The 23,457-nt window shown below is 45.7% G+C and overlaps 2 protein-coding genes across 2 annotated transcripts in view; both read left to right on the plus strand.

Annotated features, from left to right (window-relative positions):
- Window positions 1-8,678, plus strand: part of LOC115116804 (delta and Notch-like epidermal growth factor-related receptor) — a 105,112-nt gene extending 96,434 nt beyond the window's left edge. Inside the window, exons 9-13 of the mRNA XM_065000271.1 lie at window positions 5,489-5,611; window positions 6,083-6,196; window positions 6,418-6,549; window positions 6,660-6,906; window positions 7,386-8,678. Coding sequence (XP_064856343.1) covers window positions 5,489-5,611; window positions 6,083-6,196; window positions 6,418-6,549; window positions 6,660-6,906; window positions 7,386-7,497 — 728 coding nt within the window. The 3' untranslated portion in view covers window positions 7,498-8,678. The remainder of the gene's footprint in view (window positions 1-5,488; window positions 5,612-6,082; window positions 6,197-6,417; window positions 6,550-6,659; window positions 6,907-7,385) is intronic.
- A 2,392-nt stretch (window positions 8,679-11,070) lies between these two features.
- Window positions 11,071-23,457, plus strand: part of LOC115116803 (PTB-containing, cubilin and LRP1-interacting protein) — a 39,612-nt gene continuing 27,225 nt past the window's right edge. Inside the window, exon 1 of the mRNA XM_029645283.2 lies at window positions 11,071-11,223. Coding sequence (XP_029501143.1) covers window positions 11,194-11,223 — 30 coding nt within the window. The 5' untranslated portion in view covers window positions 11,071-11,193. The remainder of the gene's footprint in view (window positions 11,224-23,457) is intronic.

Below are 23,457 nucleotides of genomic sequence, written 5' to 3' on the forward strand. Positions count from 1 at the left end.
ATTAAGGCCAAAGAGTTCAATCTTGGTTTCAAAAGACCAGAGAATCTTGTTTCTCATGGTCTGAGTGTCCTTTAGGTGTTTCGTTTTGCAAACTCCAAGCAGATGTCTGCCCCTGGGACCCAATAGCTCTCCTCAGGACTGTACCCCTCCTAGTCCACCAGGTATTGTAGCCAACCCCCACGATGTCAAGAATCCAGGAGGGAACTAATGGCATAGGTAGGGTTCCACTCGATGTCCAGGGGAGGCAGGGGGGTGTCTCGGGGGACGACATCTGCCAGGGGACCAGGAACCTGGCCTGGTGAGGGAGACATGAAAGGATGGTGAGATCCGGTAGTTGGAGGGGAGTTGTTGACAATAAGTTACCTCATAGACCCTCCGGAGGACCTTGATGGGCCCCACAAACTGGAGACTAAGCTTCCGGCAGGGCACGCGGAGCGGGAGATTCCTAGTGGAGAGCCAGAAGCGATCACCAGGATGGAACTTCCGCCTCACTGCAGTGGCGGTCCGTCTGATCCTTCTGATGGCAGAACCACTCGTCCACTGCAGGGGCCTCGGTCTGGCTCCGAGTCCATGAAGGCATGGCCGGATGGTATCCCAGGACACACTGGAAGTGAATCAGCCCGGTGGAGGAGTGCCGAGGCGTGCTCCTCCCAGGGAAGGAACCGGAACTACTCCCCCTGTCAGTCCTGGCAGTAACTCATTAGGAACCTCCCCAGCTCCTGGTTGATCCTCTCCACCTGCCCATTGGACTGAGGCCGGTACGCGGATGTCAGGCTGACCGTGCCCCCAGCTTCTCCATAAAGGCTTTCCATACCCGCAACGTGAATTGGGGACCAAGGTTGGAAACGATGTCCTCCGGAAGACCGTAGTGCCGAAAGACCTGCTGGAATAGTGTCTCCGTGACCTGGGGAGTGCTAGGCAGACCAGAGAGAGGCATAAAACGTAAGGATTTAGAGAATCTGTCAACAACCATAATAAGTGGTAAAACCATCAGAAAGGTGGAGATCAGTTCCGAAGTCTACGGACAGAGAGCGGTAGGTAGACCAGAAAGAGGGATAAAATGGCAGGATTTAGAGAATCTGTCAACAACAACCATAATAGTGGTAAAACCTTCAGAAAGGGGGAGATCAGTTACGAAGTCTATGGACAGATGTGACCAAGGCCGCTGAGACAAGGGGAATTCGTTTCCCTGCTGGAGCGTCCCGGGGAGATTTGGATTGGCCACATACAGAGCAAGAGTTGACATATTGGGCGACATCCTGCGCCAATACTTGTCGGAAAGGAATTGGATGGTGCGGATGATACCTGGGTGTCCAGTGGCAAGGGATGTGTGCCCAGGTCAACAGCCGATCCTCTTACCCCCGTGGGGACGTAGATGTGTTCTGGAGGGCAGGGTTCCCTCTCCAGAGCCTGGCGGATGTCCACATCTATGTCCTAAAACACGGGGCTAACAATACGGGAGAACAGATTGATGGGCTGGAGGGCACTCACAGGACCCTCCACCGACGTGGAACCACAGGGTACGGGATTGCATGTCCCCTGGCATCCTGGTCCCCAGGCAGTGATTCTTTATTTGTTGTTGAATTTTTTACCCCTTTTTCTCCCCAATTTCGTGGTATCCAATTGTTAGTAGTTACTATCTTGTCTCATCGCTACAACTCCCGTACGGGCTCGGGAGAGACGAAGGTTGAAAGTCTTGTGTCCTCCGATACACAACCCAACCAAGCCACACTGCTTCTTAACACAATGCGCATCCAACCCTTAAGCCAGCCGCACCAATGTGTCGGAGGAAACACCATGCACCTGTCAACCTTGGTTAGCGTGCACTGCGCCTGGCACACCACAGGAGTCGCTGGTGCGTGATGAGACAAGGATATCCCTACTGGCCAAACCCTCCCTAACCCTGACGACGCTAGGCCAATTGTGCGTCGCCCCACGGACCTCCCGGTCGCGACCGGTTACGACAGAGCCTGGGCGCGAACCCAGAGTCTCTGGTGGCACAGCTGGCGCTGCAGTACAGCGCCCTTAACCACTGCCCCACCCGGGAGGCCCCAGGCAGTGATTCTTATCAGGACCAGGATATGGTGGGGTTATGACGTTGGAGTCATGGGAGGCCGAGGATGACTTTGTGTACGGATGGGGTGATGATGAGGAAGGCTTTCCTGGCACATGGGTCCCACGATGAGGGTGAGTGGTGCTGTGATGTGCGTAATTGTGTCCCAATGGTCACGTATCCAGGGCTTGAACCGGAAAAGGAGAGGAGAGCAGGTACAAAGTTATGGTCCGGGAGGAGGCAAGGGCCTGGTTGATGAAGTTCCCTGCGGCACCAGAGTCCACTAGAGCTGTAGAGACAACACTTGAGGGACAGCCAGCCAGTGAAATGGGAACCAGAAAGGGTTTGGCGGAAAATTATGATGATGGAATACTCATGCCTACCCTGGGAGATGGAAGATCACGGGGCCGCCCCTCTGCTCTAGTGGACCCCGGGTTCGGATGCACCGGACAACACTGAAGCTGGTGCCCATCCTGGCCTGCAATAGGGACAGAGCCCCAGGTGTCTCTGGCGACGCCGCTCTACCACGGAGAGGTGTATGGCCCCTACCTCCATGGGTTCAGGCTCTGCCTCAGGACAGCCAAAGGAGGGAGGCGAATGCGAGGTGGGCACCGGCGCTCCCAAAGATTGCCACCCTGACAAGCCAACTCCGTCTGGACCTCTTCACGCAGTCCTCTCCAGAATAGAGTCTGGAGCACCGGCTCATTCCATCCGCTGGAGGCTGCCACAGTCTGAAAGGTGAAGGTGTACTCCGCAGCGATCTGGGCACCCTGCTGGAGTTGGAGAAGTCACTCACCTCCCTCTCTGCCCTCTGGAGGATGGTTGAAGACCGCCCTGAACAGAGCCATGAACCTCTCATCGGAACCCAGCTCCTCCTCTCCTCTCTCCCAGATGGCTGTAGCCCACTCCAACGCCCACCCTGTCAGCAGGGAAATGACCGTGGCAACCTTGGATCTCTCGGTCGTGGTTGCTCCCATCTGATAGGTGAAATAGAGGGAGCACTGGAGTAGGAAGCCACGGCATTTTGACGGAGTACCGTCGATACTTCTCCGGAAGGGACAGTAGGGCATCACTGACCTGGGAGGACTGAGCTCAGTAGGCTGGGGGACTGGCTCACTGTGACCACCCGCGGTAGGAGGCCTTCTGATAGGGGGTACTGAGAGCCTCACTGGGTGTGTCGAGGCGGTAGATAACGCGTAGGTCCTCCTCCATGGCCATACCCAGTTGCGTCAGCTGGTTTGTGGTGTTGGTGGAGTAGATGACCCTGGTCCTTGACCGTCTGGAAGATGGTTTTATCCTCTGCTGCTTCCATGTTGCGAGGTAGTATTCTGTAACTAAATACGCCGGGAGTCAGGAAGCAGGTGCAGAAGGTGAGTTTAATAATGAAACAAGAAGAAGCGTACAGAACGTGAGAGAAAACAATACTATCTAGTGACTGCTGTCTACTGAGGGCTAAATAAATGGGGAGTAATCAAGGAGATAATGATGACCAGGTGTGAGTAATGATTGTTGCCAGGGCCGGTGGTTAGTAGACCAGCGACATCGAGGGCTGGAGAGAAGGAGCGGGAGTAGGCGTGACAAATCCATTTTAGAAGACTGCTGTAAAGTAACAAAATGTGTAAAAAGTGAAGGGGTCTGAATACTTTCCGAATGCATTGTGCAACATCATAAATTAGCATTGTTACTACTCATCATTCCACAACCCATTCCCCACCCCAGTGATATCATTGATTACGACACACACTGGGTAACGCATGACTGACGTGTCATTACAGGCTCATTGATCAATGCCACTGGTTTTTATGGCTCCATGCTCAGATTAATGGTGTGGAATGATGACAAATCATTATCCCTTATTCAGCGTTGTAACCAAACCTGGGTTCAAATTGTATTTGAAATCATTTAAATTACTTTAGCTGGGCTTGATTGAACTTGCCATTTTAAATCACTTCACTTAAAATCGTTCTTTTGGGGATCACACTGTCCACTCTATTGTCCTCCTGACAGTATATTCACACATAATAGAATATCTCTTTTCACCTTTCACTCTAACATATTCTCTGTTATTCTCCATTGCTCATCATCTCTTTCTCTCTTTGGCTTTCTGTCCCACTCTCTTTGTCTCTCTTTCCTCACCTCATTTCCCCCTCCCCCTCCTCTGTCATCTGGTTGCCATGGCGATATATTTTTATTAGGATCTCTTTTTATTAGGTGAAACAGTTACGTTCCACTTCCTTCCAGACCATTGTCTGTCTGCAACCGTTGTCTGACTACACAAGTTGGGCAGATGATGTCGTCCAATCACACATTTCCATTCTTACAGCCACCATCTAATGGGAATGATGTGATTGGTGATCTGCAATCAGCATTCCAGCATTCCAGACGCTTAATTCTCCACACCCATACACATAGGCATGCGTATGTTCATGCACACACACACACATGCAAGAAGGCACACACACAAGCAGCCAAAACACAGACACACACAAACACACACAGACAGACAGACACACATCAGACTCGCTTATGGAAATAATTGACCTTTTCTCCTGTTCATCAATATGCCAGCTGGTGTCTGTGTCCTCTACAAGGAGAGGAGGCTGTGAAGGAGCTCATATATACTCTAGTGGATCCCAGGCTTCCTGTATCCATATCAGACAGAGGAGAGTCAGACTAGCCAGAGGAAATCGGTCTGGGAATCTGGGAAAGGCACTTGACATTTCACTGGCTTTTTATGAGAACCTCTGGGAATTATCAAGGCTTACTTTGTATGTAAATGTTTCCTCTCATGGTAAACGACAAACACATGCACACACAAGCAGACAGCCAGACACACACACACAGCCCGACACACACATACAGACATGTCTATACTCAGTATGGTAGCTTCTGCTTGTAAGCTCTAAAGAAAGAACACAATGTCCTATGTCAACTCTGAGATTATGTCAATCACTGTGTTCTGACCTTGGGCTCATACTGCTTCTCTTTTATGGGGAAAAACAACAAGACCCACTGTTCTCAGTCCCAGTGCAAACCTGCCACCCAGTGGCAACTGGAGTGTACTGCATTTAATAGACCACCAACAGTCACGGCTGAATCATGCCTGTATCGATGTAACCATAGAATTACATCTAGAGTTGATTTAATAGGATGTCTGTGGATGTAACATCCACAAGGTTTTGCCATAGTCATGTAGGGAAACAAATGCATTGACTCGTTCCGTCTAAGTGATAATCTCTATATAGAAATAAAGGCACATTGAACCACTTTTATCTCACCCTTTAAAAACACATCTTAAAAAATATGATGTGCTGAGGAGTGTTTCACCGTGATCTTCTTGGTAGTGATATCTAAACTTAATCATTACTTGAACCGTCATCTAATATTATGATCAAAGACAGTGTGTGTGTGTGTGTGTGTCTCCCTCTCTCCCAGGGTACCATGGTCTGTACTGTGAGGAGGAATACAACGAGTGTTTGTCAGCCCCCTGCCAGAACTACGCTACCTGCAGAGACCTCATCAACGCTTACGAATGTGTCTGCACTCCCCAGTATGAAGGTAGGGGTGTGTGTGTGTATGTGTGACTGACAACTCAACGGGGACAGTTTTAAGTATGTTATCCTGGGGTGGGCTTGTGTGATGATGCTGATACTGCAATATGTATGCTAATTCAATTAGTTTCTACAACCTGCATTACAAATGTATTCATATAAGGGATTGTATGTTGTCTACAGTATGTGTTTTTGTAGCGAGATAGAGTTGGTGTAAACTGTTATATGTAGAGCAAACCTGGAGTCAAATACTATTTGTAATCATGTCAGATACTTATGCTGTGCTTGATTGAGCTTGTCTGTTGCAATGGAACCAATATAAAAGTCCCAAATGTACAAACACAGCCCCCCTGGCACTCCAGACAGGCTAAAGCTAACGCTTAAAGTGTTTGAAATATTTTGAATGGTATTTGAACCCAGGTCTGTAGAGAGTACTGTGAGTGCGTCATAATGGCCATATGTGTGTGTACCTGTGCAGGCAGACACTGTGAGATCTACAGGGATCCTTGTCTGAAGGCTCACTGTCAGAACGGAGGACGCTGTGATAGTGTGGGCCTGAACGCCACCTGTGTCTGCCCAACTGGTTACCTGGGTGAGGATTTCAACTCTGCACTGTATGTGTGTGTGTGTATGTGTGTGTGTGTGTGTGTATACACATCTGTCACCCAGTCTATCATAATGGGCCTTGGTGACACAGGTGAGAGTAGGCTGTTCTGACTAGGGAGCAAACCCCCTCTGATCACTTTGAAAATATACCTGTACCTGCTGTTCCAGTTAAACATAACCCTCCCCCCACGCTATCGGTTCTCTCAGGGGAGGACTGTGAGGTTGATGTCAACGAGTGTGAGAGCAACCCCTGTCATCACGGTGGAACCTGCATTGACCAATCAAATGCCTACACCTGCCACTGCCCCCCAGGCTGGATAGGGGCCAGCTGTGAGATACGTAAGTACATTACCCAGAATCCCCTGTTTGAATGAGTTAATTATGATATATGATTACATGTATATGCCTTTCTTAGGTTATTCATAACAATCTGTCTGTCTCTCTCTCAGACTTGCAGTGGAAGACGGCCCACCCTGAGGACACCCTGACCAACATGCCACGTCACTCCCTCTACATCATCATCGGTGCCCTGTGCGTGGCCTTCGTCCTCATGCTCATCATCCTCATCGTGGGCATCTGCCGCATCAGCCGCATCGAGTACCAGGGCTCATCTCGCCATGCCTACCAGGAGTTCTACAACTGCCGCAGCATCGACAGCGAGTTCAGCAACGCCATCGCCTCCATCCGCCACGCCAGGTGAGACGGCACAATGTTCGCTCACTCTAAGAATACAAGTGCCCCAACATTGTTAACATTTAATGTATTCATTTGATTCAGCCATTACAAACACCTCCTGTTATAGATTTACTGTTCACCTGGAGATAAAGGCCCATTCAAGTTTCAAGTTTTTAATGTCAGTGAAATGCCATTCTTGCAAACTCTAAACCCAAGAATACAATAATCAATAACAATGTAATACTAGAAAAAACACAAGATAAAGGCCCGTTCCGCTAGATTTGTGGGGAAATGTGTAATACCTCTCTTACGACGCCATATTCCTATTACTCTGTTTGTAACATGCAACATCTCCTTTCTAACATTACACTCCCCTGCCACCTGCACGTCATTCTCAACCTAGCAACTCTACACTTGAAACATTAGGAACTTCCTTGCGTGTAGCTAGCTGTCCTACCTGAAGTGATGTTCCATGTATGTGTTTTCGTCCCCTCTCTCAGATTTGGGAAGAAGTCCCGGCCAGCCATGTACGACGCCGCACCCATCACCTACGAGGACTACAGCCCTGACGACAAGCCCCTGGTCACTCTGATCAAAACAAAAGATTTGTAGAAAACACAGAGGCAGCACACCCACCCACCCACACACAGTATCACGCATCACCTGTTCACACACACAACTAACTGGACATGTTCGGATGTGCACCAATACACACAAATTCAGTCAATGTAAAACCATTTAGTATTTCTTTACATAAACATTGAAAAAATAAATGTGGACGAAACAATAGTCCTGCGGGAAGAAAAATACAAATCTATTTTACAGTTGGAATATCCATAAAGCTACTGTAGCATAAGAGCACACCTTGCATTATGCTACTTCTCTCCAGTAGAATGTGACTACATTACCCAGGATGCCATTGGGGTCCTAAAGGGGGCGGTTCCTGACATCCCCCACCAACCCATGAGCTCAGTTTAAAAGTGTAGATTCAGCAGAGGCTGCTGATAGGAGTTCTTACAGGTGTGGTAGAAATAGGTGCACCTGTCATAGTGCAGTACGATATATATATATATATATATCTTTCTATATAAAAAATCTGCAGTAGGTTGCCTTACTTGATGCATGGGTAGATTTGATGGTTTCTGCATAATTTTGAAACCCTCCGTACATTGTGATTGATTTACTGTATCTTTACCAGGTTTGTGCCAAAATCGTCTCCTTCTTCAGGCAACAACGTGTGGTAGAAGTAGAACAGACGTAAAAACCACTATGGGGGAAGCTTTAAAACAGTGTTTTAAAAAAACAAACATTGGTTGTCATGTTTTTGTTATTTACAAGTTCTGTACAAGTAAAGAAGGATAAATAATTGTATTCACAGTGTTGTGTGGCTTCCCTATATGAGGACAGTGTTTTTCGCAGGAGTGGTCGGAGTAGCCAATGGGCGGGTCTTGTGTGGATGATTGACAGGTGGGGGTCAGCTGGTGAGTCTGCTCCAGTAACATGTGCTTCTGTGTCCCAGGTATAGGTGTCTCTCTCTGTCTGTGTGTGGTTGTGTTGTTCCACTCAGGGTCAACCCCTGGGTGCATTGGTTTTGGGGCGCCGGATGGGCGGAACATTTTAGACCATTCCATTGGTTCTTTAGCGTAATCTCTGCCCACCCAGAGCACCGAGTGAGCTCTCCACTTCACTGATGTTTAGCCAAATAGGATCATTGTCCTTTTTTAAAAAGAGAAGAACCACATGATTATTATCTATGTTCAATGATGTAACAATAAAGGTTGAAGTGAACACAAACCCAGCTGGTGTCTCGTGTGAGTTCCGTGGTGTTTGTTCTTATCATGACTCCAGAGGTCTATTTATGTCTAGGAAAACATTTGACTCACAGGGTTCTGTTGACTCAATGGAAATGTACTATGACAAGACTTGGTCACTGTAATACACGTATTTAAACATGCATTTAATATGTAAAACCTCAGCTCACTGACGCACTCATCCCGTCACGCCGGCTCGAGCATTGGGCAGCAACAAAGGATCGCCACTTCCTGCGTTCTTTGGCCATCTTCTCCGCGGTGCTCCAGCTCTACTGGTGTCTACTGTTCATTGTTCTCCATGTTGTCTTGGGCCTCCCTTTCTTCTGTGTGTCTTCTGGAGTCCAATGGACAGCTAACCTTGGAATGGAATTTGCATATCTTCTTAGAACATGTCCAGTCCAGCTCCAGCAGCGTCTCTTGAGTTTTGTGACCAAAATCTTAGCAATTAGATCTGCCCTTGAACTGGGAAAATAATACTGAAGTCGCAAAGATGATTTATCACGACATGACAACTGGATTTGGATAACCTCCAAAGCACAAGACTAAGTACTCTTTTTGGACAAAGTACAAGACTAAGTACTATTTTTGGACAAAGCACAAGACTAAGTACTCTTTTTGGACAAAGCACAAGGCTAAGTACTGTTTTTGGACAAAGCACAAGGCTAAGTACTCTTTTTGGACAAAGCACAAGACTAAGTACTCTTTTTAGACAAAGCACAAGACTAAGTACTCTTTTTGGACAAAGCACAAGGCTAAGTACTCTTTTTGGACAAAGCACAAGGCTAAGTACTGTTTTTGGACAAAGCACAAGACTAAGTACTCTTTTTAGACAAAGCACAAGACTAAGTGCTTTTTTTTGGACAAAGCACAAGACTAAATACTATTTTTGGACAAAGCACAAGGCTAAGTCGTATTTTGGTACAAAGCACAAGACTAAGTGCTCTTTTTGGACAAAGCACAAGACTAAGTACTCTTTTTAGACAAAGCACAAGACTAAGTGCTTTTTTTGGACAAAGCACAAGACTAAATACTCTTTTTGGACAAAGCACAAGGCTAAGTACTATTTTTGGACAAAGCACACGACTAAGTACTATTTTTGTACAAAGCACAAGACTAAGTGCTCTTTTTGGACAAAGCACAAGACTAAGTACTCTTTTTGTACAAAGCACAAGACTAAGTGCTCTTTTTGGACAAAGCACAAGAGTAAGTACTCTTTTTGGACAAAGCACAAGACTAAGTACTCTTTTTGGACAAAGCACAAGGCAAAGTGAAATACTAAGACCTCGCCTCACTTAGACTAGTGCTTTGAAAACCAACTCAAAATGATATCATATCAATATTGTGCATTTCACAACTCCTGAGAACCTTATCAATCTTATCAACTGAAGACAAAAACAGGTAAAAACCAGAGGTTTTGTCAGCACTGGCGTTATCTATCAAAAGACACAACGGACACTATATGACCTCAACAACACTGGCCAGACAGTTTTCAGGATTAACCCACTACAATAGGACAATGGGCAACATGTTTCCACTAATAGACACTCTCTACATGCCTTGTTTCTCCAGACAACATGCCAGCAGTGGGAAATACATATGTTGTTAGCCCTGTGTGGCCTTGGTGACTTCCTGCTTGATCCAGATGTTCCTAGAGTAAACATCTGTAAATACAGGCTAGCTGTGGTGTTGTCTCGACACTCGCCGCACCTAAAAACACACACACGGACACACACACACACAAATACACCCAGGGCCACACACACACGTACACACACACACACACACACACACACACACACACACACACACACACACACACACACACAGACTGAGTGGAGATGAGAGGAACCAGTGGTTATTGATGAGTTTCACCCTACACTGCAGTCTGAGTGGGGGACTTTCGTTGACCTCTACCCCCTTTCCCCTTTCCATGACCTCCAGGGTCATGGGCACTGTTTGGCCTCCGTAGGGATCCATTGGTGGGTATAGCTCCTATAAACTGAGTCATGGCTAGATCTGATGGAGCCATTTCATTGGAGCCAGAAGGCTGGAATGTAGAAATGCGCCATCAACCATCAAAACCATGACCGTTTGGGCAAACCATAACAGGGCACATCAATTAGTAAACCAAGATGTGGAGTAACACTGACCAAAAATGCTTGAAATACTAGCAATATTTTTTTATGTGAGCCTTTAATATGAAGTCAATGGAATTATTCAGCGAAATTCCAGCAGGATAGTTTGTTTCTGTTCTCTGTGTTCTCTGGCTTGCAATAGGGCTCGTCCTTTCGTTACTTGCTGCTGTCGCTACCGCCCCCTGCAGACCAGTCTCGGAACTGCTCGCAGGCGGAGCTTCATCACGCTTCATTGGAATTCACTGTCTGTTTCTCCAGATTGCAGAAGAGGAGAAGCAAGCCCCGAGAACGAGCAGATGTGAGCTGGACTACACAGAGAATAACCAGCTTCAGTAGAGACGAAAACCTTTGATTATACTAAAATGTGGCAGCCAGCGACAGAGCGATTGCAGGTATGGATTGATTAGTATTCCAAACCAGCGCATTTTTAGGGATATTAATGTCTGTCTGTCAGATGTTTAACGGTATGAAAACCCATCGTGCATATTAGCCTGATCTGTGTTTTTTTTTGCTCAGATGCAAAACAGTCTTCTTCGGATGTGTTGTGTGTTTCAGTCCTATCATTGCAGAAATGATTGTTTTATTAGGCAGGTGGCCGCCTGCGCGATGGTATGCTCGTTTCTCTGAATTCAAACCCTCTCTCGTTCGTGTTGCCTCCTCCCCCGAGTAGCCCCATTACCCAACTAGTTCTAGGCTACGTTGTATCGCGTTCATACACGTTACGCAAGCCTGCTAGGTTACAGTGTAAACTATAGGTTTATCAGACTACTGGAACTCAGCTTGAATTATGGCCTTCCCTTTTTCATCATGATAAACCATTCTGAGAATGTGCTATATTGTGTAACATCTACTTGCTGGACCCCATTTCTGTCAATCTGTTTTTTTTAGTTTGAGTAATGTTGCAGAGGCCATGGGTCACCCTATAGTAGGGATCATCAACTAGATTCAGCCGCTGGCCTTGAGCGGAGGGTCAGGGGGCCAGAACGTAATTACAAAATATTTGTAGACTGCAAATTGACCGACAGAAGCCCAAACAGATAAAATATTTGATTAAAACATAATAATTTCAAAACTTGCTTACATTTGTATAGGATCACATTCGGAAAGTATTCAGACTTTCAGACAGTTTTTACGTTACAGCCTTATTCTACAATGGATTTAATAATATGCCATCGTTTGTACTATGGGACTCCCAATCACGGCCGGTTGTGATACAGCCTAGAATCGAAACCAGGGTCTGTAGTGACTCCTCTAGCACTGAGATACAGTGCCTTAGACTGCTGCGCCACTCTGGAGCGACTCATCAATCTATACACAATACCTCATAATGGCAAAGCGAAAACCGTTTATAAAAATATATCAAAAAACAGAAATACCTTTATACATAAGCACTGCCGATTTTAGCATGTAAATCTTGGTGGGGCAAAAAAAACTAAAAGTGGAATGCATGCCAGCAAAGCCACTAAACAACACAACACTAAACAATACATTAATTGCACTTTAACGGTGACAAATGGTGCCCACAAACTGTTAGGGCCTACATAAAGCTAGCCCAACTGCTACACCTGGCTATCAGTGGAGTCTTGTCTGGCAGCGAAACAGTTCGTTCAGCCTCATTTACTGCCTTTAAAAAAACATAGCTGATATGGTTGACTTGCTTAAGCAAATGTGGGTTCTAATGACAATTGAGATGTACAAACTATGGCATAAGGGGACGACAAGCGGATAAGAGGCAATCCGTAGTTTTGATTAATACACGAACCGAGCTAGGATGGACGTTTAGTCAATATAACTTTTGAAATGTACAGCGACAGAATTCAGAACATGAGCTGTTCTAACAGTGCTCTCCCTGTACACCAAGTCAGAACCGTAGGATGAATAAATAGGGCATATAAGCAGACAATGAAAGCTCCTACAATATTTGACGATTACATTTCTCTAAAACGGGTTATAGGCTACAGTAAAACAGTCAGAACAGTAGGCAAAATTAATAGGGGTAAATATATACCAAATTATTAGGGTGAGGCACATGGGCTACTAACATTTTACTCCACAACATACACTTAGTATTACTTTCTTAGCTACAGTATACATATCTCCCTGGCATATTACATCATTTATGAAGCTGCATACAATACATTTTTGCACTCACATTGTTGTGCTCGACTAATCTTGCTTCTACACCTGCATTGCTTGCTGTTTGGGTTTTCAGGCTGGGTTTCTGTACAGCACTTTGTGACATCAGATGACGTAAGAAGGGCTTTATAAATACATTTGATTGACTTGAATAGAAAGGTGGTGCGGCGGTCCTCCGAGTTAACAGTTGTTTTGACTGCGGCACAAATCATGGTTCATTGATAGCACGGCCAATGTTGACATTTTCTCATTTTAAATTTGGAAAAGAGCACCTTAATCCCAGATGTGGGGCCACACAACCACTGTCAGTGATTCCTTCTAAACCACTCGTTGAATATGCGATTTCTAACTTGTTGTGTAATGTTTATGTCCAATTGCCGATGAGCACCGATACGTTTTATCTATAATTTCTCTTCATATGACAAGAATTAAAAAGGATTTTCCAGTAGATTGTGGATTTGATTCACGATGATGACTGCTAGCTAATATTGTGAAAGTATGATGTTGACATGATCAGTCCAATCAAAGCTACTGTACATATAAAGGGATTTGACGTCATTTTATCTGTGGCCAATGACCTTTAGCCTTCTTGGATGGGCACTTCTATGGCAGCAGCCAAGGGGCTAGAATTTTCAAGGTCTGCTCTTATAAGGTCCCACAGTTGACAGTCAGTGCATGTCAGAGCAAAAACCAAGCCAAGTGGTTGAAGGAATTGTCCGTATAGCTCCGAGACAGGATTGTGTCGAGGCACAGATCTGGGGAAGGGTACCAAAATATTTCTGCAGCATTAAGGTCTCCAAGAACATATTGGCCTCCATCATTCTTAAATGGAAGAAGTTTGGAACCACCAAGACTCTTCCTAGAGCTGGCCGCCTGGCCAAACTGAGCAATCAAGGGAGAAGGGCCTTGGTTAGAGAGGTGACCAAGAACCCGATGGTCTCTCTGGCAGAGCTCCAGAGTTCCTCTGTGAAGATGGGAGAACCTTCCAGAAGGACAACCATCTCTGCAGCACTCCACCAATCAGGCCTTTATGTTAGAGTGGCCAGACAAAGCCACTCCTCAGTAAAAGGCACATGACAGCTCGCTTGGTGTTTGCCAAAAGGCACCTAAAGGACACTCAGACCATGAGAAACAAGATTCTCTGGTCTGATGAAACCAAGATTCAACTCTTTGGCCTGAATTCAGAGCATTACGTCTGGAGTAAACCTGGCAACAGTCATCACCTGGCCAATAGCATTCCTACGGTGAAGCGTGGTGTTGGTGGCAGCACCATACTATGGGGATGTTTTTCAGCGGCAGGGACTGGGAGACTAGTCAGGATCGAGGGAAAGATGAACAGAGCAAAGTACAGAGAGATCCTTGATGAAAACCTGCTCCAGAGTGCTCAGGACCTCAGACTGGGGTGAAGGTTCACCTTCCAACAGGACAACGACCCTAAGCACAGCCAAGACAATGCAGGAGTGGCTTCGGGACAAGTATCTGAATGTTCTTGAGTGGCCCAGCCAGAGTTGGACTTGAACCCGATCAAACATGTCTGGAGAGAGATGAAAATATCTGTGCAGCGATGCTCCCCTTCCAACCTGACAGAGCTTGAGAGGCTATGCTTAGAAGATTGGGAGAAACTCTCCAAATACAGGTGTGTCAAGCTTGTAGCGTCAAGAAGACTTGAGGCTGTAATCACTTCCAAATTACCAAAGTACTGAGTAAAGGGTCTAAATACTTATGTAAATGTGATATTTCAGTTTTTTGTATTTCAGTTTTAATCCATTTTAGAATAAGGCTATAACGTAACAGATTGTGGAAAAAGTGAAGGGGCCTGAATACTTTCCGAATGCGCTGTATTGGTCTATTATGCGTGGGAATACTTTGGAACAGATTTCCCAAATTAAAGTCACTTGGACCTGACTTGCTGGCGTTTTTACCGTCTTTTATGTCCAACAATAAAAATAACAAATTATAAAAAATACAACTTTTGGGGGGGGGGATCAGAACTTGGGGGGCCAAATATTATAATATTCAGCCTGCAGGCCGTCAGTTGGGGAACCCTGCCTTTATAGTCTAGTCCCACAGAGCAAACCGAGGTGTCATTAATCACTGCAATTCAAGTAATTACCACGGATTCTCTGACCTGTTTGGAATTGGTGAAAAAATGGTTTAATGGCACGTATTTTGATCTTTAGGGGCGAGCCGTTCACTGAGACTGGCTTCACGTCTCCTCTAATGCTATCCAGATGTTGCGTGGACTACTTTTGCCAAATTAACTTGCACAATCCCCTCACAGTGCTTGCCCTGGCATCAAGAAGATTGAATCTCGTAGTAAACTTGGGTGAATATTTTTAAGTGATACGATCTACATATTTTTACAACTCTACGCCTTGAAATACTACCACTTTAAGAGGTGAATGTTTATCACATTGTAATTGAGTAATTACACCTTACACCAGCCACCAGACCAGAAAGGACCAATTTATTCCCATCACAGGTTCTGATATACATAAGGACCTATACACATAACCTCCATACTTCTGCACAATTATGTTTGCCTACATTAATGTACAGACTGTTAAAAACATGATTTCATCCTCATAGGGGCCTCTGAAGTGCTAACCCTCTTAAACTTTTGGTCACAATGCCGGCGTAATGTGACAAAAGTGCCCATTCAAGCATTTCTCAAAAAAAAAATTGGAGGCTCAGGTTGGTTTCTCAGATTCAGTCTGGCCTTCCCTGATCAGTTCATTGCAGCCTAGAGGTACTAACAGCGTGGCCTGGCCTTCATGTGTTTTGGTGCTGATCTGCATACTCCATACGCTGGGTTGACTGACGGAGCCTGTCCCAGCCTACTGATCCCAGATTGGTGGGCCTCAGCTCTCCATACCACGGCCCTGTGATCAATCACGACCCTGGGGGAAAGTGCTGAAATGACGTATGGTTCTGAGGGAGAGCCATTTATCACATGGTAATGGGGCTGTTCCAGTTCGCTGCTTAGCTGCCTGCACACAATTTCCCATGTCATGTGACTCCCATGGATGGAATACCAGGCGGAATGGCAGTTAACTGTGCCTCTAACGATGCTTAGTTGTCGTTTAGTTCTTTATCTGAATGATATGAAGAGACACAGTAAGAAGGAAGATTCTGGTAAAAAGGAGGCCTAGTTAGTGACGGCCATTTTTGGTTCTCTCAGCTACTTGCCACTGTACTGTTGCCATGGCGATGCTTGATCGCTTGCTGCTGCACTGATCAGTCACTCTAATCCCTTTGACTATGTTGATGTCCTTTATTCCTGTTCTGGAACAATCCTGTTCTAGTAGAGTTACGTCATGTATCCTATACATCCGATAATGTTGTATTTGGCTGTTTTTCTCATCGTTACCATGGTATCCTCCTTCCTTTTCTTCCTTCTCTCTTCTGTTGCCATGGTAACGTCCAGTGTCTTGCTGCATTTTCTCATCTCATGTCAGAGCAGGAAGAAGAGATATGAGCCAATGTTAGAGCAGACACATTTTCAGGCTGGTATTAAGAATCTACTATATGTGTCAGACGGAGAGAGGGATGATGGAAACATTAACAACATGACATCGTGTTTGTGTCTACAAAATGGCCTCCGTGGTACCAACAGCTTAAAAGGTTGAGACCTATTTGTGTCCAATGTTAGACTTCTATTTTGCAACAAAGGATGTATCATGCAGCATTGTCTACTTCCTCTTCTACTCTTCCCCCATCCTCCCATTCCTCACCTAACACGCCCCCCTGAAGAATCAGTTTCAAGAGCCCTCTCTCTCCCTGGCATCACTTAGATTTTCAACCGATTTCACAATGTTTGCCGTCCCGGTCTCTGCACACACACACACACACACACACACACACACACTTCCCTCACAACCATCTCCCAATTTATATATGTTTCTCTTACTCAGCACCCAGTGCTTTCATAGTTGACATTTTCTACATGGACTACATTCCCATTTCTTTGATATGGGAAACTGGCTGAGCAGACAAAACGTCCTATCCTGACACTGCAGAAATGTGTTCAGCCTCCGGGCCTGTTTGAGGTCACTCATGGTCAGAAGCACCGCTAGGTCTGTCTTCTGGGGCTGCTGTGGTGAAGGCTGGGTTGGTCAGGCCTCTGTTCTGCTAGAAGGAAGAAGTTGTGATTTATTTTATTTTATATATCCTATCCCCAAGACATGCTAAATTTTCACCATTACAACAATAGGGGAGGTTAGCATTTTTTGGGGCGGGGGGTATGAAACAGTATTTGCGCGTCTAACTTTCTCACTCATCATTATTCACGATTCATTCTAGATTATCCGTCATCATGGTAGCATCCACATTCATGTAGAAGTGTTTAGAATCATATTCTATTCTTATTTACAATAAAAGTGACTCCAAAATGACAATGCATTATGACACAAAATGTATATGTGGGGACGGGTTAACTGGGGTCATTTGCGTCAGAAAGTTGACAATGTTTTTACGGCCAGCTGGAGATACAGCCACCACCAGCTGGGGTCTGCGGTTGGCTTCTGTCAATATCCACCTCCCACAACACCGTTGACCGACCAATCAGAGCAACGACAGCCCACCTCCCACAGAACCAAGCCACCAATCAGGGCGCAGGACCTCCCACGATCCTCTCTGGATTTAGCCCTCTCAGATGCTTGTGAAACGCAGTGGTTCTACTCATAAACTGGTCCCGGATCAGAGGCGGAGGCCGTTAACAGTCTGGCAGGACCAGGGTGATACGGCTGGCTCGTACTATGCTGAGGGAGAGGGTAGAGGGGTCCCACTTGTGGTTCGGGAGCCAACCACTGGATGGGTGTGGGTGGCTTCCTGACTACCTGTCCTCCACTGCTCCGTCTGTGTTTTTAATGCCTCAGTCAGACCGCAGATGGAGTAAGAATGTTTGTGTGTGTGTGTCGTAGTGAGTTGTGTGTGTCGTTGTGTGTGTGTTTGTCAGAGTGAGTTGAGAGGCCAAGGCTGATGTTGGTTTATGTGAGCGTCTAGCCAGCCAGCCAGCCAGAGAGAGAGCTGGTCTGATTGCAGTCTGAGTCCAGGTTGAGATGGCCCACTGTCTCACCCTGACGCCAACACACACCAGCCCTGCTCTCAAACATCTGTTAGTCTGCTCCACTCTGCTCTTTCATCTTCAGACTGTGTGTGTGTGTGTGTGTGTGTGTGTGTGTGTGTGTGTGTGTGTGTGTGTGTGTGTGTGTGTGTGTGTGTGTGTGAATCTTTGTGTTTGTATCCAGTAGAACATTTTGGGGTCAGTTCTATTGAATGCTATATGTGGATGTTACAGACTAGTGTTTGCAATGGTGTACTGTATATCAGTCCGTTTATGTGTTTGAATAAGGTGGTATGTATGTATGTTTCTATGACTAGGCTTGGGCGGTATCCAGATTGTCATACCAAATTATCGACCTTGTAACATTCTGGGATTTTCGGTCATACTGGTGCTGAACACAAGGGCCACTATTTTTAAACCCCACTTGAGCCCCTGAGATCTGAAGCTTAGCAATGCTAACAAGTACATGTCAAATGCACAACTGCAGAACATTTAGTTGTGAATTCAATACTGTAAGTAGATCACCTGGCGCGTGCTGCATAACGGTGAGAGACCCGGAGTCTCGTTGTTGCAAACAAACACCATATGACTGGAGAGTAGAAGCTTCATAATGAAACATGATCTGACCGGAGAAATGACCAACACAATATTTATCTCCTAACGTATTGCACATGCTGACTGCAGGTTTTTACTTAAAAAGTAGCTACAACACTTTCAATAAGTCCTTTTGACGGTATTGGAAAAACCGTCCTGTGCCTGTTTCCAAATATCCCGAACGGGCCAAGCCTATGTATGACCCCCTATGTTCTGTGTCTCAGCCGTTTTCTGTGGGTCGTTGTACTGTGGCTTATGCTATGATTGACCTGAGAGCCTGTCTACTCCAACAGGAGGCTCCCTGAGGGCTGGGAGTGTACCATACCATCTATGACCTGCAAACTACACACACACAATCACACGGTCGAGGCGCGCTCACACACACACGTACGTGCATACAGACGCTTGTGTGCACAGACACGTATCACGGTTGACACGTGCAAATACGCGCACACACTCCAGAGGCAATCTAGGTCTACCTGAACGTTGTTTAGTGTTGGTCAATGTAATCTTGTCAGGTAAGGACTAAAAATCGAACAGTGTGTACATTCTGTAATTTCATGCTTTTACTTTGAGTGCGTTAGTTTGACTTTTTTCAACAACAAGCAGGTTTTTTCCCCCCTGTATCAGCAGACCGCCCAAGGATTTCAATGGCAGAAAAATCCCTCGACCGTCTCTCCTCTTATCTCTCACAGAGCTATAGAATCCCCCTTCTCTCACTCCAGAATGGTCACACGCAAAACTTTACTCCCTTCTATTTTCAAATGCTCTCTCACAATCCATAACATTCAGTCAAAAGTTATTTTGGAAAAGTCACGTGCCTCGCTCATGCGTGAAATGTATACAATTTTACAAGTCAAATCTCGGGGCTGTTATTGAGAATGTGGCATACCTTTTTTTTAAAAACACAGAGTATGAAATGCATCTAAAGATGTCAGTGAATGGGCTAGATGAGGAGCAGACTGTACAGACAGCCGTGCATTCGTGCGACCGACCGGTATTGGGTATCCGAGGAGCATATCAATATCAATTCCTTGGATCCAGAATCAGACGCTCATCCCCAACCCAAATAGAATGTACAATATTCGTAACTCGATGAGGCAATTTTTTTTATTCAGAGGAATAATAAAATAAGGAAAATACAGTGAAAATATTATGAATAGAATTCCAGTTTTATTCCTCGCGGTGCCAGTGTGAGTCCCCCGCCTTCCGACCCGGGCTGACCACAGGAATGTGGAGCACTGTCAGGAAGCCATAAAGTTCTGACGCGGAGGTCAGCGAGCGTTTACGCACATGTGGCTTTAGTTTCAAAACTGCCTCTCCGCCGCTTCTCTTTGACTCTGCTCTTCTTTTCTCCTGTTTTTCTCTCCTCATCATCTTTCCTCGTCTGGTCCACAGGTGGAGGATGGGTTGTATGATGGAGATGTAGTGGGGTAATGTAGGAGGATGGGTTGTATGATGGAGATGTAGTGGGGTAATGTAGGAGGATGGGTTGTATGATGGAGATGTAGTGGGGTAATGTAGGAGGATGGGTTGTATGATGGAGATGTAGTGGGGTAATGTAGGAGGATGGGTTGTATGATGGAGATGTAGTGGGGTAATGTAGGAGGATGGGTTGTATGATGGAGATGTAGTGGGGTAATGTAGGAGGATGGGTTGTATGATGGAGATGTAGTGGGGTAATGTTGTATGATGGAGATGTAGTGGGGTAATGTAGGAGGATGGGTTGTATGATGGAGATGTAGTGGGGTAATGTAGGAGGATGGAGATGTAGTGGGGTAATGTAGGAGGATGGAGATGGAGATGTAGTGGGGTAATGTAGGAGGATGGGTTGTATGATGGAGATGTAGTGGGGTAATGTAGGAGGATGGAGATGTAGTGGGGTAATGTAGGAGGATGGAGATGTAGTGAATGTAGGAGGATGGAGATGTAGTGGGGTAATGTAGGAGAATGGGTTGTATGATTGAGATGTAGTGGGGTAACGTAGGAGGATGGGTTGTATGATGGAGATGTAGTGGGGTAATGTATAATGGAAATGTAGTGGGGTAATGTTGTATGATGGAGATGTAGTGGGGTAATGTTTGAGGATGGAGATGTAGTGGGGTAATGTTGTATGATGGAGATGTAGTGGGGTAATGTAGGAGGATGGGTTGTATGATGGAGATGTAGTGGGGTAATGTAGGAGGATGGGTTGTATGATGGAGATGTAGTGGGGTAATGTAGGAGGATGGGTTGTATGATGGAGATGTAGTGGGGTAATGTTGTATGATGGAGATGTAGTGGGGTAATGTAGGAGGATGGGTTGTATGATGGAGATGTAGTGGGGTAATGTAGGAGGATGGGTTGTATGATGGAGATGTAGTGGGGTAATGTAGGAGGATGGAGATGTAGTGGGGTAATGTAGGAGGATGGAGATGTAGTGGGGTAATGTAGGAGGATGGGTTGTATGATGGAGATGTAGTGGGGTAATGTAGGAGGATGGAGATGTAGTGGGGTAATGTAGGAGGATGGAGATGTAGTGGGGTAATGTAGGAGGATGGGTTGTATGATGGAGATGTAGGAGGATGGGTTGTAGTGGGGTAATGTAGGAGGATGAGTTGTATGATTGAGATGTAGTGGGGTAATGTAGGAGGATGGAGATGTAGTGGGGTAATGTAGGAGAATGGGTTGTATGATTGAGATGTAGTGGGGTAACGTAGGAGGATGGGTTGTATGATGGAGATGTAGTGGGGTAATGTATAATGGAAATGTAGTGGGGGAATGTTGTATGATGGAGATGTAGTGGGGTAATGTTTGAGGATGGAGATGTAGTGGGGTAATGTTGTATGATGGAGATGTAGTGGGGTAATGTTTGAGGATGGGTTGTATGATGGAGATGTAGTGGGGTAATGTAGGAGGATGGGTTGTATGATGATGTAGTGGGGTAATGTAGAGAATGGGTTGTATGATTGAGATGTAGTGGGGTAATGTAGGAGGATGGGTTGTATGATGGAGATGTAGTGGGGTAATGTATAATGGAAATGTAGTGGGGTAATGTTGTATGATGGAGATGTAGTGGGGTAATGTAGGAGAATAGGTTGTATGATTGAGATGTAGTGGGGTAACGTAGGAGGATGGGTTGTATGATGGAGATGTAGTGGGGTAATGTATAATGGAGATGTAGTGGGGTAATGTAGGAGGATGGGTTGTATGATGGAGATGTAGTGGGGTAATGTATAATGGAAATGTAGTGGGGTAATGTAGGAGAATGGGTTGTATGATGGAGATGTAGTGGGGTAATGTAGGAGGATGGGTTGTATGATGGAGATGTAGTGGGGTAATGTAGAGAATGGGTTGTATGATTGAGATGTAGTGGGGTAATGTAGGAGGATGGGTTGTATGATGGAGATGTAGTGGGGTAATGTATAATGGAAATGTAGTGGGGTAATGTTGTATGATGGAGATGTAGTGGGGTAATGTAGGAGAATGGATTGTATGATGGAGATGTAGTGGGGTAATGTATAATGGAAATGTAGTGGGGTAATGTTGGGTTGTATGATGGAGATGTAGTGGGGTAATGTAGGAGGATGGGTTGTATGATGGAGATGTAGTGGGGTAATGTTTGAGGATGGAGATGTAGTGGGGTAATGTAGGAGGATGGGTTGTATGATGGAGATGTAGTGGGGTAATGTATAATGGAAATGTAGTGGGGTAATGTAGGAGAATGGGTTGTATGATGGAGATGTAGTGGGGTAATGTAGGAGGATGGGTTGTATGATGGAGATGTAGTGGGAGGATGGGTTGTATGATAATGTAGGAGGATGGGTTGTATGATGGAGATGTAGTGGGGTAATGTAGGGGGATGGGTTGTATGATGGAGATGTAGTGGGGTAATGTAGGAGGATGGGTTGTATGATTGAGATGTAGTGGGGTAATGTAGAAAATGGGTTGTATGATTGAGATGTAGTGGGGTAATGTAGGAGGATGGGTTGTATGATGGAGATGTAGTGGGGTAATGTAGAGAATGGGTTGTATGATTGAGATGTAGTGGGGTAATGTAGGAGGATGGGTTGTATGATGGAGATGTAGTGGGGTAACGTAGAGAATGGGTTGTATGATTGAGATGTAGTGGGGTAACGTAGGAGGATGGGTTGTATGATGGAGATGTAGTGGGGTAATGTATAATGGAAATGTAGTGGGGTAATGTAGGAGGATGGGTTGTATGATGGAGATGTAGGAGGATGGGTTGTATGATGGAGATGTAGTGGGGTAATGTAGGAGGATGGGTTGTATGATGGAGATGTAGTGGGGTAATGTAGGAGGATGGGTTGTATGATGATGTAGTGGGGTAATGTAGAGAATGGGTTGTATGATGGAGATGTAGTGGGGTAATGTAGGAGGATGGGTTGTATGATGGAGATGTAGTGGGGGTAATGTAGGAGGATGGGTTGTATGATGGAGATGTAGTGGGGTAATGTAGGAGGATGGGTTGTAACTGTAGCACTACTGGTGCTTGGTTTTAGATGGGGGGGGGGTCACAGTGGCTTTACTCTGGTTTGGGGTGACAATCCCTCCTCTCCTTCAGCTGAAATGTGGACAACAGATGAGGGACCTTCTCACTCTCTATTTCTCTGTTTCTCACTCTCACTCTCTGCGTGTGAAGTGTCCATCAGAACAGGACATGAGAGCCTTGCCGCCTCGTTTCAAACTGGAATCTGGGGTTTTGTAAGGCCGACCAGAACCATATGTTCTGGTCTCTGGCCCACAGAGGCAGGGAATGGGATTGTGGAATTTCTGGTTTCCTTGAAAAGCCTAAACAAAACCGAGCAGGCTAATGAAATCATGACTCGCA

This window comes from Oncorhynchus nerka, linkage group LG14, assembly GCF_034236695.1.
Source record: "Oncorhynchus nerka isolate Pitt River linkage group LG14, Oner_Uvic_2.0, whole genome shotgun sequence".
Taxonomy (NCBI): domain Eukaryota; kingdom Metazoa; phylum Chordata; class Actinopteri; order Salmoniformes; family Salmonidae; genus Oncorhynchus; species Oncorhynchus nerka.